Source organism: Mobula birostris, chromosome 5 (assembly GCF_030028105.1).
Source record: "Mobula birostris isolate sMobBir1 chromosome 5, sMobBir1.hap1, whole genome shotgun sequence".
Classification (NCBI taxonomy): domain Eukaryota; kingdom Metazoa; phylum Chordata; class Chondrichthyes; order Myliobatiformes; family Myliobatidae; genus Mobula; species Mobula birostris.
Window position 1 is genome coordinate 121,548,453 of NC_092374.1, and position 19,139 is coordinate 121,567,591.

Consider the following 19,139-nt stretch of genomic DNA (forward strand, 5'->3'; position numbering starts at 1 on the left):
AGCACCATCTCTGCCTAGCGCTTTGACCCTGCCCCCGCCGCCGAGCAACAAGCAAAGCTGAGGATTCGGGGCCTTCGCCTCTGGAGATTTCAGATCACACAGTAGCAGCGGCAGAAAAATAGGAATTTTGGAATTTTCACCAGATATTCCTCCGTGCTGTCATGTCTGCCTCCATCAAATCAGAATTGTGCACGGTATCCTATTTGACAGGTAACAGATACCATCATCGGAGAGGCTGCGCACACGGCGTCGCGCTGCCAACTTCTCCTCCTCCTCCTTTCTATGTGTGTGTGCGCTGCACAATAGAACAATATTGAAAACATATTCTTTACTTACTTTCAGTATGGTTTTCCAACTCAACACAACTCCAGATGCTTGAAGCAATTAATTTATGTAGAACTAATGCAGAAGCATCTAAAGTTATGTACTGCATGTTTAACATGTCCTTCCAAGCAGCAAGGAATTTCCAAGCCATGAAATGTATGGATGGTAGACATATTGAGTAGAACAAAGGATTTCTAAAAAAACTTTATTTTTTTAAAAAAAAGTTTATGTTAATTATGGTCATTCTAAGCTTGTAAAGTATTTCCAGGCATGACTTCATTTCAGTAAGATCATTGTATCCACTGTTTTATCGTGATTCTTTTGATCCTCCCAAACTAAGTGACATGCAAGATTGAATACACTGTTAGCAATAAACATAACTAATCCAGTATTAGCAGAATGGAGACAGGATATGGTAGCCCAGTGATGATTTTTCCCACCTATTTTCCCTCCCTGTTCGGAGAGACATCTGATCAACTCCTTCTCCAGTAGTAGCGCAATTAAGACTGTGTACAGAGTTCAAGTTGTATACTGACACTAATAGACTACAGTCCAAGACTTCAGGTGGCTATTAATCTGCATCCATCAAACTACAATCTAGTTGTTGCTTATGACATTTCGGAAGCACATTTGTCTTTGTTTCAGTAAACAAACTGTATTTACAGTAATGACAGGAAATCAACATTTTCACTTCAAAAATTCACAGCATATGCTGTCCACAACTTCCCGATTTAAGCACTGATATCAAAAATTTATGTCACTTAAGATCTTCATTTAAGTCACTAATCAACACAGACCTACATTCTAAAGTCAAGGTGTTAAATAATTTATGTTTTCCTGAGTAATTATAGTTCAAAAGATTATGTACATCAGTGAAATAAATATATTAAGAAAATGACCTGTGAACTCAAAGTCACAGCATGTTGAGAAATGGGAAACAGCGCAGCAAAAATCAAATCAAAGTACAAGAAAAGGTACCTATTTCGTAGAATAAAATCTGATAGTTATTTCTACTCTTTTGGTTAATATTTATTATGTTGTACCTTTGATCTTCTTTCAACTGATTAATTATTTCGGTGTCTTCCTGCTTTCAAAGTAGGTGATAAAAAGTACTTGAAATCAGAAGTGTTTGATTCTTGCATCTAGTACAGATGCTTGTAAATGTGTTTTCAGTTTTAATGCTGACAGGTACCAGGACTCTTCCCTCAATGCATTGCCCTGCATTCTGGTGCATTTGTTTTTTTTTCCCTTCACTCTGCACATTGGGTGTTGGTCTTCTTTTCAAATTGGGTTCTCACAGGTTTCTTGTTTTGTGGCTGCCTGTTGAGCAGAAGAATATCAAGGTTGTATAATTTATACATACTTTGAACTTTGACTTTGCACAGTAGACGTCTTTCGAATACATTCTCTGCTCTTGGATTCGAGATATGAAATCATAGTCAGCTACGACATCCTGTGCTCAACACCTAAGTCTATATCATTAAGTTTATTAGTCAAGTAAGCTCTTTGTCATCGTAGTTATTCTTCTACTTCTCAACAAAATCATGTGCAAAAAAGGGACCATTTAGACCTGAGTAAAATTTTTAAAAAATAACAATTCATGGTTAAAACAACCATTTTCAATTTGCTCCTTCAGTGTGCAAAATAATGGGTCTGATATTTTATTAGATAACTCATCAGATGAAGCCAATACAAATTAATTTCATTGGTACGCTGTCAATGAAAAACATACAAACATATACTTTAGGATAACATTCAAGTTTTCCTGATTTACTTCAACTGATTCCACATTATCCCCAAAATGGTTATAATGCATCCAATGATTAGAGATCTGTAGCAAAGTGATGACCATGGGAACTTCAAGTTTCTATTTCACTGTTTAGTCACTAAAATACTCAAATAGGTATTAATAGTTTTAGACCAATGGACTGCTTTAACTATAGAAGATGGTATGTAACTAAAATCCTTGAACAGGGAACAGAATCAGAATTAGAATCAGGTTTAATGTCATGAAATTTGTTGTTATGTGGCAGCAGTACATTGCAATACATTATAATAAAAACTGAATTACAGTAAGAAGTATATGTATAAAAAAGTTAAATTAAATAAATAGAGCAAAGGCATAGTGAGGTAGTGTTCAAGGGTATCAGCAATTTTAGACAAATGGACTGCTTTGGACATAGAAGATGGAGTAACTAAGTACATTAAAATTTTTATGGGCAGGAACATTCCAGATCTCCAAACTGGGACATTGTGATTTCAGCTGTATTATTGGAGATGGAGGTCAACCATGGACAGGACAATTTTGTTAAGGAGAGGAAAGCACTACACATCATTCGCAAGATTTTTCAGTGCAGGAAAGGCAAAAGTCTGAGAAAGGTTGACTATATTCCATTTCCAGATCAGCAAAATAATTCAGAGCACTTCCAAATGGCAGGCTTTCTGCTTTTCATTAAAAAAAAATGTTTTGCTAAGAATTTGGGAAAATCAGATTGCCACATGTTTGGATTCTAAATGTTCTCAGCTATGAACATCCAGGCACCTCGTGTGATTATATAATTTCGACGTCTGTGGAGACCTGGAGAAGAGAGATGAAAAACTGTAGAACAGTTAAAATTGGGACAAGTAATTTTCTCACAAGATTAATCTCTAACAAATAATGTTGTTCAAAATTAATACGGATACTGAGTAAGCCCCAGAACTGAACATAAAATTCTGCAGGTACCCAAAGTCACTGCAGAGGAAATGATTCAAACATGTGATAGTATGCCACGAGTTGTATGTTGCTAGTGCCAGTTATTGCCACTGGTGCTTAGGACAGCAATGAAGGTCCTCTATCTTTGGTGGTGTTCAAGGCTTCCTTCGTCATTTCAGTAACTCATTTTTTACCACTGTCAGTCATGCAAGCTCTGGGTGGAGAGCCAGGAATACCATCACACTCAGAAGTAGAGGAGTTCTTCATTGCTGTTTCTGTAATTGTTTTGTTTTACCAGTCAGGGTTGTTAGCCCTGAGCTGAACCCCTAAACTTGGGAAGGGTGGACCACTCTCAGTCTGGCCTCTACCCTTTGACCTTTTTGGCATGGGTCAAAGCAGAAAGCCACCAAGAGTCAAAGCAGAAAGCCCTGACTTCAGTCAACATAGCTCTCTGGGTCATTCCAAAACCTACAGCAAGGTTGAGGTCCTCTTGGAGGACGAGTTATATTTGTTTCTGATGTACTTTATTAATTGCCAGAAGAGATGGTACAAAGTTTGGCTTCCATGTGTTAGGGTTGCCTAACTCCTCAATAAATTCAAATTACTTTGATAGGAAATTTTGGACAATGCTTGGAACATGTGCCACACATCACTTGGGTCCTGAAAGTTCTATTTCTGAAAAATTAGAAACTAACCTGAGGTTCTGCTGCACTTCGGTTAATGGCAGAGGCCCAGGGCATGAAAATGTTGGAAACCCCTGAACTAGATACCTTGCATTGAAAGTATTTGTGCAATGAACTTAATAATCTGTCATAAGTGTTAACTGAAGCATATAGCCAAGTCAATGAATTGTCCCTGTTTTAATATTTCCCAAACATTAGAATTAGGCCCTGGATAACATTTATATAAAATCTATTTTTACATAAAAATTATTTTTTGAACTTATTTAACAAAATTACAGTGATCTAGAGCTGGGCTCCCCAACCTTTTTAGCACCGTAGACTGGTTTAATATTGACAATATTCTTGCGGACCGGCCGATAGGGGAGGGGTGTTAGTCACAGTGGGTGTGACAGGGAATGAGGAAAGGTGCAGCTGACTCATATCGTTTCATATCGCCAAATCACATTGTTTCCTCGTGGTCCGGTAGCACATGCTTTGCGGCCCGGTACAGGTCCACGGCCTGGTGGTTGGGGACCGCTGATCTAGAGTACTCAGAAGTCTGAAAACTGTTAAAAAAAAAAATAACTTATGTGTCTTAGGGATTTTATTTATTTCGTGTAACCTGCATACCAACAACATAAATAAAGGCATCCGTTAGTCTTGCAAGACCATGAATCTGCACCTGGAAAGTCTTCACTCTCCAAGGTGCGGGCCTGAGCAAGGTTGTATGGAAGACCGGCAGCTGCCCATGCTGCAAGTCTCCCCTCTCCACAACACCGATGTTGTCCAAGGGAAGGGCAAGGGCCGATACAACTTGGCACCAGTGTTGTCGCACAACAATGTGTGGTTAAGTGCCTTGCTCAAGGACACAACACGCTGACTCGGCTGGGGCTCGAACTCAGGACCTTCAGGTCGCTAGTCGAATGTCTTAACCACTTGGCCATGTGCCCACACCAACAACAATATGCATTGAAATAGTAAAATTATTTCTAATATGAAATTAATCAGCTAGCGGAGCAATTCTTTCAAAATTCGAGGTTGTTTAAGGTCTTTTTCTGTACACAAATGTAAGGGAAACAAAATAATTGTTACTCTGGATGCAATTAAGCACAAAAACACCACAAAAGATAAAGAATAATACAATATTCATAAAAAGCACAGAATAAATATAAATACATAAGACAGCTTATATACTTAGATTGATTATATATTCATAAAGTGATGCTAGGCTATATATATGACAGGAAATTTTAAAATGGTGATGGAGTTAGTGGGTGCAGGTGTTGATCAGCCTTACTGCTTGGGGAAAGTAAGTATTTCAGAGTCTGGTGGTCCTGGTATGGAAATGACCTCCTCCCTGATGGGAGTGGAACAAATGGTCCATAAGCAGGGTGGGTGGTATACTTCATGATGAGACTGGCCCTTTTCTGGATATACTATATGTCCTTGATGGTGCATAACTGGTGCCAGTGATGTGTTGGGCATTTTTGACTACCTGTTGTCAAGACCTTCTGTCCAGTCCAGTGCAGTTTCCATACCAAATACTGATGCATCTTGATAGCACGCTCTGTACTGTGCATCTACAGAGTGACCTGAGTATGGAAATGGAATTGTTTTTCTTAAGTTCATCCTCAAGATTATCACGTTAATCACACTTAATTATCCCTGTAGTACATTAAACTTTACTTCTGAACTCATTCCATTGCAGTCAGTGGAATACATTTTGGAAGTAAAGTATTAGGCAATGACACTGGTGTATAGATTGTGTAGCTCTGCCAATCAGCAATAATATGATATGCTCCCTTTCCACCACCACTGTGGATGTTCAAATACAGTAATGTAGCAATAGGTCAAACAGATAATTCCGTACCTACCGTCTTGGAGTAACCAGGGATGGACAAACATAGTCATTCCTGTAATGTGGCAGGAATAATCAAAAGAAAAAAATCCCTGTAAATCGTAGTTTGTATTTTAAAATGTGTGGCTTCAAATAAAAATTGAGTTTGTGGTTATGCTACTTAATAATAGATTTGTTCCTTCTAACACTAAAGACCTTGGTCAGGTAAAATTAACAGTGTGAGACTGTTGCTGTAAACAGACTATGAGATATGCATTTCCAGATGACCAAACTGTTAGAGATGTATATGCAGTGTCAGTCAGCAAGTTTGGGCAGACATAATTGCTATAATAAGGCCACAAGTTCAAGGAGCATGGAGGAAAAATATTGTAGAATTTTAATTTAATCACATATTAATGTTCCTTTTGTCAGGATTGGATGCAGATGGCATTTACAGAGTGAGCGGCAATCTGGCTACGATACAGAAATTACGATTTGTCGTGGACCGTGGTGAGTGGTGACTAATACATATGTGCAACTTTATTCTCATCAACCTGTGTAAATGGAAATGCAACGACTTTTGTCTTTGACTTTTCTCTAGCTCCAGAGAATGTGTTGAATTTAATCATAATAAATGGTTTGGAAATTGTTTCAAACTTCAGAATGATCTTTTATTATTGTCTGCGAATATAAGATTCACTATAACATTGAGGCAAAGTGTTATGTGCAAATTGAATCTTCATAGCATTGGCTGTCCATTTCTTAATGTAGATTCCTAGCAATTATCATGTAGATTGTGTGAACCAAGTGTTCTTCACAATATTGGGTGTTTGTTTTTCAAAATTTTTACTTGTTAACGTTCAAAATGTCACACATATGCACCTATTTGACACTTTAAGAATTGTTAAAGCTAGTCGCTTGGGTCCCATTGAAATATCCAGATCTCATTCAGCAGAATATTCTGAAGTGAAGTGTATTCAACACTAAATAGAATAATTCTGTTTGATTTTGCTGCTTGATTTGCATGGATCTATGTATGTTTAGGAGCCTTGATTTGTGCTGTGTGGATTTGTCATTTTGCTTTGTCCATAATTATGCCTTGTGCAAGGCATTTGACACAGTTAATACAGATAAACCACTTAACATGAATGAGGATAGGTTGAGGAAGCTAGGCCTTTTCCCTTTGAAACAGTGGAAGATGATAAGTAACTTGATGGAGGTGTATAAGATGATAAGAGACATAGAAACAGATAGGGTGAACTGCCAGTACCTTTTAGGAGGGTGGTAATGGCTAATACAAGAGGGCATACTTTTAAGATGATTAGAAGGTTGTATAGGGGAATTATCAGAGGCGTGTCTTTACACAGAGAGTAATAAATGCATGGAATGCACTGCCAGGGATGGTACTAGAGGCAGATATGTTAAGGAAATTGAAGTGATTTCTAGATAGACCATAAGAAATATCAGCAGAATTAAGCCATTCAGCCCATCAAGACTGCTTCACCATTCCATCATGTTGGAGTTATTATCCCACTAAACCCCATTCTCTTGCCTTTTCCCCATAACCTAATCAAGACTCTGCCAACCTCAGGGACATGGCTTAATGTCTATGACAATAAATTCCACGTATTCACTACTCTGTGGCGAAAGAAATTCCTCCTCGTTTCTGTTCTAAATGGACATCCATCTATTCGGAGGCTGTGCCCTCTGGTCCTGGACTCAACTATTATAACAAATATCCTCTTGACATCCACTATATCCAGACCTCTCAATATTCAATGGGTTTCATTAGGAACCCCATCATACTTCTAAACTCCAGCAAGTACAGGCCCAGAGCAATCATGCACTCCTCATATGTTAACCTATTTATTCCTGGAATGATCCTCGTGCTGCTCTTCTGGAATCTCTCCAATGCCAGCATATCTTTTCTTAGTTAAGGGGACCAAAACTATTCATAATACTCTGTGTTGTCAGACCAATATCTTATAAAGCCTCAGCATTACATCCTTGCTGTTATATTGAAGTTCTCTTGAAGTGATTACTAACATTGCATTTGCTTTCCTTGCCACAGACTCAAGCTGTAAATTAACCTTGATGAAATCATGCACCAAGGCTTCCTAGTCCCTTTGCATTTCCGATTTTGAATTTTCTCTCTATTTAGAAAATAGTCTATATCTTTATACCTTCTACCAAAGTGCATGATCATACACTTCCCTACACTGAATTCCATCTGCCATTTATTTGTCCATTCTTCCAATCTGTCAAAGTCCATCTGCAGACTCCTTGCTTCCTCAACACTACTTGCCCCTCCACATATCTTCGTATCATCCACAAAACTGTCTACAAAGCCATCAATTTCCTTGCCCGAATCATTGACATGTAATGTGAAAAGAAGCAGTCCCAAAAACCGACCCCTGTGAAACATTTCTAGTCACCAGAAGCCAACCAGAATAGTCCACCTTTATTCCCTCTCTTTGTCTTTTGCCAGTCAGCCAATCTCCTATCCATGTTGGTATCTTTCCTGTAATGTCATGGGTCTTGTCTTGTTAAACAGACACCTTGCCAACGTCCTTTGAAAATCCAAGTACACAACATCTACTGACTCCTCTTTTCCTATCTTACATGTTACTTCCTCAAAGGATTCCAACAAATTTATCAGGCAAGATTTCCCCTTAAGGAAACCATGCTGACTTTGGCCTATTTTATAATGTGCCTCCAAGTACCCTGAAACCTCATCCTTAATAATGGACTCCAACACCTTCCCAACCAGTAACGTCAAGGTATCTGGCCTATAATTTCCTTTCTTCTGCTTCCCTCCCTTCTTCAACAGTGGAGTTATATTTGCAATTTTTCAGTCCTCCAAAACCATTCCAGAATCTAGTGATTCTTAAAAGATCATTACTAATGCCTCAGCTACGTGTTTCAGAATATTGGGCTGCAGTCTATCTGATCCAGGTGATTTATTTACCTTCAGATCTTTCATCTTCCAGAGTACCTTCTCCTTTGTAATAGCAACAACTCACTTCTGACCTTGACAATCTCGAACATATGGTATACTGTTGGTGTCTTCCATAGGGAAGACTGATGCAAAATACTTATTAAGTTCCTCCACCATTGGTTTGACACTCATCATCTCCTCTCCAGCATTATTTTCTAGCAGTCCGATATTTACTCTCGCCTCTCTTTTACTCTTCATATATTTGAAAAACCTTTTGGTATCCTTTAATAAATTGTTGACTAGCTGCTCTTCATATTTCATCTTTTCTCTGGTTATGGTTTTTTTAATTGCTTTCTGTTGGTTTTTGAAAGCTTCCCAATTCTCTACATTCACACCAATATTTGTTATATTGTATGCCCTCTCCTTTGCTTTTATGCTGTCTTTAACTTCCCAAGTCAGCCACAGTTGCCTCATCTTCCCTTTAGAATACTTCTTCTTTGGGATGTATCTATCCTGTGCCATCCGAACTATACCCCGAAACTCAGGCCATTGTTGTTCTCCTGTCATCCCTACTACAGTCCCTTTCCAATAGGCACATGGATGAAAGAAAAATGGAAGGCTATGTAGGTGAGAAGGGGTAGATTAACCTTGGAGTAGATTAAAAGATCAGCAGAACTTCACGGACTGATGCGCCTGTACCACTCTAGGTTCTATGGTCTATGAAATAGCCTACTCATCCAATCAGGAAAGAAGCACCCATCTGCCATATTCTTTTCCTCACTCCTACTTATTTTTAAACAAATGTAATTCAGTTTGTATGTCCTCAGTTGAATCAATTGTTTCTACTCATCTCTGCATCCATTTGGTTAACAAAGTTAAAATTCATACTTTTCCATGATAGTGAAATCACAAAATAGAACAATCTAAAAAGAGGACTTTCATCCCATCATGTCAATGTAGTTTTTTTCTGGAATAATGATCTAACTGTTTCCACTATCGTGTACTTTCCTTTTGACCTGCAAACACTTCACTTTCACTTATTTTCAAATTTCATTTTGAGAGTTAGTATGAAATCTGCTTCCACTATCCTTCAATGGAAAGTAACAGAGTATAATTCATTGCATACACATAGCCTTCTTGCATCATCTGCATTATTGTTGTCAGAGTAGGAACTGTGAGAAAGTTGACTTAAATACCAGTATTTTTTCATTACAGTCAATGAGAGTACTGCCACTCAGGTGCAGTTTGTTTCTTGGGGAACCAGCTAAAACAAAGCAATTTGCAGTATATCCTTAGACATCCAGCATCCTGAGGAATGATTGTGGGCGGGTACATGGGGGAGGGAGAGATCGTGTCAGTTGTATGACTATGCCATCTGCATGAGATATGCTTAAATTAACTATGGTACATCGCACACTAGTTTTCTAAACATGAACTTTTAAATAAATTGCTGATCTAACAGGACATTTCCTCACCCGAATATAGAAAAATGTTTTAAACTACAATTCTAGCTTTAAAAGCCAAACTGCATTAATGTAAATGACATGTTTCGTTTATTTACATTGATACATAAAGGCAACTTGGTTGTAGACTGATCAGCAGCAACGTTTTCTTTGAAGATTTTGCTGCCTATCAGTCTATAACCACATTGCCTTTATGCAGAAATGAAAATAAACTAAAAATAATATTTCACACATTTTTTGTAAAAAATGAAATTGTTCAACATTCTTAGAAATATATTGCTCATTACATAAGGAGTCCAGATGCATAAATATTGGATAAATGAAATTTCCTGTGATTATGTATTGGAGGCTCCAGTATAATACTGGTCAAGTAAAACGGCATTAACAGAGCATATGGTGTTCTCTTTTGTACTAGTTAATAATTGAACTTTTTGTCTATTATGTTTTGTAACTTCAAAACATTAAACTAATTCAAAAGAAGACACAGGAGTCTGAAATGTGGGTCTACCTTCATGTTTACTTTGAGTGAGGCACGCAAATATCAGGTGGTAGCGTGGTGATGTATGTAATTCACATATTTATATATATCACCTGTAATTATTTATTTAAATGCACAAGAATGTTTAATCAAACTATATATATATAATACACAATATTAATAATATTAATACATAATATTAAATACACAACAGAGCTTACTTTCCAATGGATAAATACTTAACCTAAGTGTGGGGTGTGGGTTGTGTTACTTGACCCATCACTCACAGCAATATTCTGCGTACAGTTACAACACAGGCTATTCCTTTCTTCGTGCTGTCTTTCCTGAATTCCCCATGGTGGTCCAACTTCTAGCTCCACTACATTACTTGTCCAAAAATGCCTCTGCTTGGCTCATTGGTTATTAGTCTGTCTCCTCCTCCTTGAAATGTTGTAGGTTGATTTTCTATAAACTGCAACTCATGCTCTGAATGTGACTCCCCCACACTCTTCCTATAAGGCGGCAGGAATACTTCTTTCAATCATAATGTATAGAAGGGCATTTGCTCCATCAAGTTTGGAGTGGCATTTTTTCAAAAACAATCCAAATAATCCCATGTCTTCCCCCTTCATGAACTATTAAATCTTTCAAATCACATCTCCTTCAAACCATAAACAGTGTAACTGCAAATGTTAAAAAGTCCTCTTATCTTGCATCTTATTCTATGACCAATTATCTTAAACATGTTCTCCTTTAGTTACCAAACAGTCTTGCCATTGGATGCAGTTTACCTTCTGTGTTCATCAAAGTCTCTAATCATAAAAACTCTCTTTTTTAATATAATTTTTATTAAATTTTCAAAAAGAATACATGAAAAGATAAAATCTACCCCCCCTCCCCTTAACCCTCCCCCCCCCATATATAGTCCTACCTAAAAAGAAAGAAAGAGAAAAAAAAGAAAAGAACCGCCTGGTTATTGGAAGGTTTCCACATGCTCCATGGGATTCAAAATAAATTTGGTATAATTATTCGTTACTTTCCCCAAGTAACCAAAATCTTTATCGGAGCACTTAAATATGCCATCCTATCTTTTGTAAATAAGGGCGCCAAATATTCAAAAATGTTACATATTTATCTCTTAAATTATAAGTAATTTTTTCAAGTGGAATAGAACTAGCCATTTCATTATTCCAACAATCCATACCTAAATATGAATCAGATTTCCAAGTAACTGCTATAGTCTTCTTAGCTACTGCCAATGCAATTTTTATAAATTCTTTCTGATATTTATTCAATTTAAGTTTCGGTTTTATCCCTTCAATATCACCTAATAGAAATAATACAGGGTTATGTGGAAGTTGAATTCCAGTAATTTGTTCCAATAAGACTCTTAAATTTATCCAAAAGGGTTGAATTTTAAAACAAGACCAAGTAGAATGTAAAAAAGTACCAATTTCTTGATTACACCGAAAACATTTATCAGATAGATTTGAATTTAATCTATTTATTTTTTGTGGTGTAATATATAATTGGTGTAAAAAATTATATTGTACTAATCTAAGTCGAACATTTATTGTATTTGTCATACTGTCAAGACAAAGTCTTGACCAATTTGTTTCATCAATATTAATATTCAGATCTGTTTCCCATTTTTGCTTTGACTTATGGATTCCTTGTTTAACTGTCTGTTCTTGAATCAAATTATACATACAAGAAATAAATTTTTTAATTTTCCCTTTTTGAATTAAAATTTCAATTTCATTAGGCTTTGGCAAAAACATTGTTTGACCCAGCTTACCTATTAAGTAAGCCCTTAATTGAAAGTAACAAAAGAAAGTATTATTAGATATTTTATATTTATCCTTTAATTGTTCAAATGACTCAATATACCTCGCTCAAAACAGTCTCCTATAAATTTAATCCCTTTTTGGTACCAATTATATAAAAGTTGATTATCCATTGTAAAAGGAATAAGTCTGTTTTGGAACAAAGGTCTCCTTGCTAATAGAGATTTCTGTGTTTCCTTATCAACATTTATCTTATTCCATAGATCAATCAAATGTGTTAATATAGGAGATTCTTTCTTTTCCCGTATCCATTTAGATTCCCATTTATATATAAAATCTTCAGGTTTATTTTCTCCTATCTTGTCTAGTTCTATTTTAATCCATGCTGGTTTTTGATCATCGAAAAAGGATGCAATAAATCTAAGTTGATTTGCTTTATAGTAGTTTTTAAAGTTTGGAAGTTGTAATCCTCCTAACCCAAATTTACATGTCAGTTTTTCCAATGATATTCTTGACACTTTACCTTTCCAAAGAAATTTTCTCACACATTTATTTATAAAAACTCTCTTAAATCTCCTTAAAACCTCTGTAGTCTGATAATCAACATCTCTAGTTTGTCCATGTAAATGAAGTCCTTCAACTCCAGTGTTTTCATTTGGTGTAAGCATTGTAAGAATGGAAATTAACTGATAAATAAATCAATATACCACTCTCATTACCATGACACTGTACAAGAGCTGATGCTGTACAGGATATTCCCAGTCAAAAAAAGATGATTCATGTTAAACTTATTGAGAATATCCCCAGAATTATCTTGATTTGAACTCAAGGAACAAGCTAGAAAATAAAAAGAAACATATGAATTCACAGTTGCTGAAAGAGCTCCTTTATTATCTTAAGAAGTTGCTATAGAGATTTCTGTGTTTTTTTTTATCTACCCGGCCTACCCAGGTGGTTTCTTGCCTAACGGAGCTGAACCCAGTTGCTTAGTGGACATGGAACAGATCTGATGAATCAGCTGGTCTTTTCTTGGACTTCTAAAAATATTTTAATCATAATTACTTACATGCAAATACCCTTACTATTGCATGGTATGAATTGAAAAATAAATACTTCACAGAGTACTAACAATATTTTGCTTCCAAAAATTTTAGAGAAATGTAAAAACATTTATACTAATGCATGGATATTCAAACATGGAGGCTTATAGTTCAGAATTAGAATCAGGTTTAATATCACCAGCATATGTTGTAAAATTTGTTGACTTTGCAGCAGCAGTATAATGCAATACATAGTAATGAGAAAAAATGTGAATTACAGTAATTATGCATATATGTTAAATAGTTAAATTAAATAAGTAGTGTAAAAATAGAAATACAGAAGTAATGAGGTAGCGTTCATGCATTCAATGACCATTCAGAAATTGGATGACAGACAGGAAGAAACTGTTCCTGAATCACTGAATGTGTGCTTAATATTGAGTTTTACTCAAGATTAATTGTTGGATTTTTAAACTGAGATCCTTTCCAATATTTTGTAGGGCATTCATTCATGGGGTACAAGTGGAATGTCCATTTTGTTGCAGCATTCCTTTCTTGCCATTCACAGACCATTCTTCATTTTTCATTGTTGATCGCTCTCTTCCAGCTGATACTGAACATTGCATTCACATTGTGTGCTTCAAAAGCATCTAGCCTTTGCTCTGGGTTTTCATTAAAGGCCCAAATTTCCCACTGTGTGAAATTGTATTATATGGGCCTTTAATTCAAACTAAATTTGAATAGGCTACAGTGAAAGAAGTTATATTGATCAAGGGCCTTTCACATCATCAGGATGTCTCACTCCATTGCCAAATAATTACTTTTGAAGTGTATGCATGTTGATCTGCAGGAAAATGCATCAAACAGTTTGTGTGCAGCAAAGTTCAACAAACAGCAAGTCATATAAATGACTAGTTAATATATTAGTTAAGGGATTAATATTATCAAGACTGAAAAATCATTTGTGTCAATGATCCCAGTTTAATGTCTCTGTATAGAGATAGCACTGTCTTGGAACTGAATGAAATATAAAAATGAATTATGTGATTAAATGTTGGAATTAAGATTACATTCACAGCTCTCGTTCTCAATGTGTAAACTGATGAGTACACTCACTGGCTACTTTATTGGGTATACTCATCAACCAGCTCATTAATGCAAATATTTAATCAGCCAATTATGTGGCCCCAACTCAATGCATAAAAGCATGCAGACATGGTCAAGAGGTTCGAAAGTTGCTCAGACCAAACATCAGAATGGGGAAGAAATCTGATCTACGTGACTTTGACCATAAAGTGATTATTGGTGCCAGACAAGGTTGTTTGAATATCTCAGAAACTGCTGATCTCCTATGAATTTCGTGAACAGCAATCTCCAGAGCTTACGGAGAATGGTCCAGAAAACAAAAAAAAAATTCAGTCAGCAGCAGTTGTGTGTGTGAAAATGCCTTGTTAATGACGGAGGTCAGAGGAGAATGGCCAGACTGGTTCAAGCTGACAGTATATCAAATAACCGCACATTAGAACAATGTGTGTAGGAGACCATCTGAGCACACAACACATCAAACCTTGAAGTGAATGTGCTACAGCAGCAAAAGACCACAACCATACACCGCCGAAGGGTCTCGGTCCGAAATGTCAACTGTAACTTTTTTCATCAATGCTGCCTGGCCTGCTGAATTCCTCCAGCATTTTGTGTGTGCAATATATACTCAGAAGCCACTTGACTAGGTACAGGAGCTACCCAATGAAGTAGCCACTAATGTAAGTAAGATCACAACAATAGCTGAGAAAAGTGGCATTGAATTATCAGGTTACGCTCACTTACATTTCCGTGTTCTCTCCCAACCCTCTTCCCATTCTGGTTCTTGCCAAATTGATGTAAGTGCTATGACAAATACAGAATGAATTAGACAGAAAGTAACACGCACAAAATGCTGGAAGAACTCAGTAGGTCAGGCAGCATCTATGTAATGAATAAGTACAAAAGGAGGCCATAGATTGACACATCAAAATGGGAATGGAAATTGGAATTTTTTTTAAAATCAAAAATTAGATAGAAGCACATGAGTGAATGACAAGGGGCATTCCATTTTCAGAGAAGTAAATCTCAAATGATATGGGTGTAGGGATCAGCAGAAGCTTTCAGTTCAAGTCTTCATTTCCTTCTGTTTCCTGCATTAAATATGCACTCTGGTTTGTTGCAATGTTAAGAAAATGTAATGACTGGTAGATACAACTCAAAATAGATACCGCCTACCTGTAATGATGTCTGAAATGGAGCCAGAAAAGAGCAAGATTGAGAATCCATGACCTTCCTCATCTCATTATACACTAAAGCACATGCTCTTCAATGACTAATTTTTGTTTACTACTGTTCTGCATTTGCCAGATATCCTGTTCCTTTCCCAAGTCAGTTCCAGAGACCTTCAGAAGCAGTTATCTTTCTAAAAGGGATCGTGTGTTTCCTTTCTGACAGACCCATGTTAAAAGCCTGGATGGCTGTGAGAATGTTGCACCTTTCAAATTATGTTTATACATAGCTTGGCAAGACAGTTTCCAGACCACACTACAAATCCCATTGTTTGCTAAACTAATCAGTAGGTAATATTTCATCGGCAAAGGAAATGGTCTTAAACTGTCTTTATGTGCGACTGGTTCCAACCAGACTATCTAATTAACTTATGACAGACAAGCCAATTCTTAAAATATATATACTAGAACCATTATGTACTTTTAAAGTGTTTACTTTGAATGCTAATATATTTCCTGATGTGTAGCGTGGTGCATCAATTAGTTCGTCATCTGTTTCCACAGTCCCAAGTACAGAAACACTTCGTGCGTGGAACAGAGGAATTCAACTACCTGATAATTGCAGTTTTCAAGAGTATGACACAGAAAAAAACTATTTATGCAGGCTTACTGGGAATTGGACAGCTGGGCAACAAAAAGAAAGGTGTTATTATTAAGTTTAATTTATATACTTTTCTCTCTTGCACTAATATCTTAATGACTGCCTGAACTGCGCAGCACCATTCTCTGGAATAACTTTATTCAGTGGAAATCAACTGAATGGTGAAGACAATGCCACAGCACATATGATCGAATGCATATGATACTGAGTCTACATCCACACTAAACCAGATAAATCTGTAACTGAAGCTTTTTCTCTTCGTCTTGACCCTCCGTCCACACTGAAACAGCGTTTTCCTCCCCCGAAAACAGAGATTTCCTAAAACGCCCTCCAGAGTGTGTAAATTTGAGAACGCCGATTGTGCAGAGTAGTGTGGACGGGGTAAACAGATATTTTTTAAAACGCTGTGACTAGTGGTGTGCCACAGGGATCAGTGCTGGGTCCATTGTTATTTGTCATCTATATCAATGATCTGGATGATAATGTGGTAAATTGGATCTGCAAATTTGCTGATGATATAAAGATTGGAGGTGTAGTAGACAGCGAGGAAGGTTTTCAGAGCCTGCAGAGGGACTTGGACCAGCTGGAAAAATGGGCTGAAAAATGGCAGATGGAGTTTAATGCAGACAAGTGTGAGATATTGCACATTGGAAGGACAAACCAAGGTACAACATACAGGGTTAATGATAAGGCACTGAGGAGTGCAGTGGAACAGAGGGATCTGGGAATACAGATACAAAATTCCCTAAAAGTGGCGTCACAGGTAGATAGGGTCGTAAAGAGAGCTTTTGGTACATTGGCCTTTATTAATCAAAGTATTGAGTATAAGAGCTGGAATGTTATGATGAGGTTGTATAAGGCATTGGTGAGGCCGAATCTGGAGTATTGTGTTCAGTTTTGGTCACCAAGTTACAGGAAGGATATAAATAAGGTTGAAAGAGTGCAGAGAAGGTTTACAGGGTTGTTGCCGGGACTTGAGAAACTCAGTTACAGAGAAAGGTTGAATAGGTTAGGACTTTATTCCCTGGAGCGTAGAAGAATGAGGGGAGAATTGATAGAGGTATATAAAATTATGATGGGTATAGATAGAGTGAATGCAAGCAGGCTTTTTCCACTGAGGCAAGGGGAGGAAAAAACCAGAGGACATGGGTTAAGGGTGAGGGGGGAAAAGTTTAAAGGGAACATTAGTGGGGGCTTCTTCACACAGAGAGTGGTGGGAGTATGGAATGAGCTGCCAGACGAGGTGGTAAATGCGGGTTCTTTTTAACATTTAAAAATAAATTGGACAGATACATGGATGGGAGGTGTATGGAGGGATATGGTCCGTGTGCAGGTCAGTGGGACTAGGCAGAAAATGGTTTGGCACAGCCAAGAAGGGCCAAAAGGCCTGTTTCTGTGCTGTAGTTTCTGTGGTTCTATGGTTCTGTCATGACGTGCCGGAACAGATGGCAGCAGCGCGGCACTTCATTGTTTTCTTGAACACAACCCCCCCCACACAACCTAACAATTTCAGAACAGACGGCAACGAGACTGAAGCCAGAAGAGTTAGAAATGTTCTCACCAAATACTTTGACCCATAGCTTACTGAATAAATAAATATACACACTTTGCCCTGTTTTCTGTCCTTGCTTGTATGAAGGTGGTTTACCTATCTATGCAAGTACTTCTCTGACAATAGACGTGTAACAACCTAATGTAACATTGCATGGAAATATAAGATAACACTGATGCAGACATGTTTTATACATTTAACAAGGTGCTTTATTTGTCATGGTCCCTTCTGGCAATCTCCCACCTTACTATTTACCTCAGGAATTGGGCTTCAATCCCCTCATTTAAATTCCAATCATTCCCAGGTTCCACTAACTGCACACACCTGCTTTCCATCAGAAAATGCAGGATAAAGACCCTGTGATCACAACAAGGAGCTGCCAGTTTGTTGGTTGACTCTAGTGTAAGTAATCTTGTTTCATGCTTCTTAGAGCTGTTAGTTCTAAGTCTCGCATCACTCCTGGATTCTCTCCAAACCCAAGATCTTCGGGTAAAGACTCTCCTGGAAACTGATTCCATGCTCGCTAGGGTGATAATGCCTCCCGACTCTGCCCCCGTGCCCTTGTTCTGCACTTGGGTTCGTCCACTGCCACGCTCATGTAAAATTATTTATGTATTGCTTGTGAAAACCATGAATAGATGCAATTGTCACTTTTGCCCAGTAACTCGTTTTATTGCATATGTTAAATACAGCAAAATAATACACAAAGACATGGCAAAAGTAAAGGCAAACAAATGAGGTAGCAGCAAATTTCACTTTTGTCCAGTAGCAAGCCTTATTGCATTTAGTTGTAGCTGTTGTCCCTTTCATCGGTGAAGAGACAATGGCTGTAGGAAATGTTTCTGGACAAACGTGCACCAAGTCTTTCATTTGGCAATTTCCTTTAAATTTTTTCTAGTCTAACTGGACAAATGCACTGTTTCCTCTTCGCTTGTTTTCTGTGTGTCCTGCGCATGCCCAGTAGGAGGAGATTTGCCCAAATATCTGTTCAAATGTGGACGGAGGTATTTTGAAAACGCCTGGTGTGGATGCCTATCGTTTTTACACGAAACTGGCATTTTCAAAATTATCTGGTCTAGTGTGGACATAGCCTGAGAAAGCATTTTACTGTGGTGGGTAGGGCAGGGCTGGGGCTTCAGGGCTTTGATGTTCCATTATTCATTCTATGGAGCCTCTTGCTGTCTGTGAAGAGTACAAATTTTCTCTTTTATACTGTATACATTCTCTGATATAAAATGAACTGAATGAAATGAAAAACATCTGTGAGTTTAATGGAATAACTGAAGCTTCAGTATAAATGAAAATCGCTATTAGAAGGTAGAATTAAACTGGCACATAACTTCTAAATATAATGATAAGATTATAGCCTTTAGATTATATCCCAGAATCTTTGTTTAAGAATCTTACTATTTAATCTATTTGTAGTGTTTTGTATAAAGTGCAGGGTTAG

At 37.3% G+C, this 19,139-nt stretch overlaps 1 protein-coding gene across 3 annotated transcripts in view; it reads left to right on the plus strand.

The window, feature by feature from the left end:
• arhgap15 (Rho GTPase activating protein 15) overlaps positions 1 to 19,139 on the plus strand; it is a 737,150-nt gene that overhangs the window by 549,284 nt on the left and 168,727 nt on the right. For all 3 annotated transcript variants that reach the window (XM_072258610.1, XM_072258612.1, XM_072258613.1), the window contains exon 12: positions 5,951 to 6,028. In XM_072258610.1, the coding sequence (XP_072114711.1) occupies positions 5,951 to 6,028 (78 nt within the window). The remainder of the gene's footprint in view (positions 1 to 5,950; positions 6,029 to 19,139) is intronic.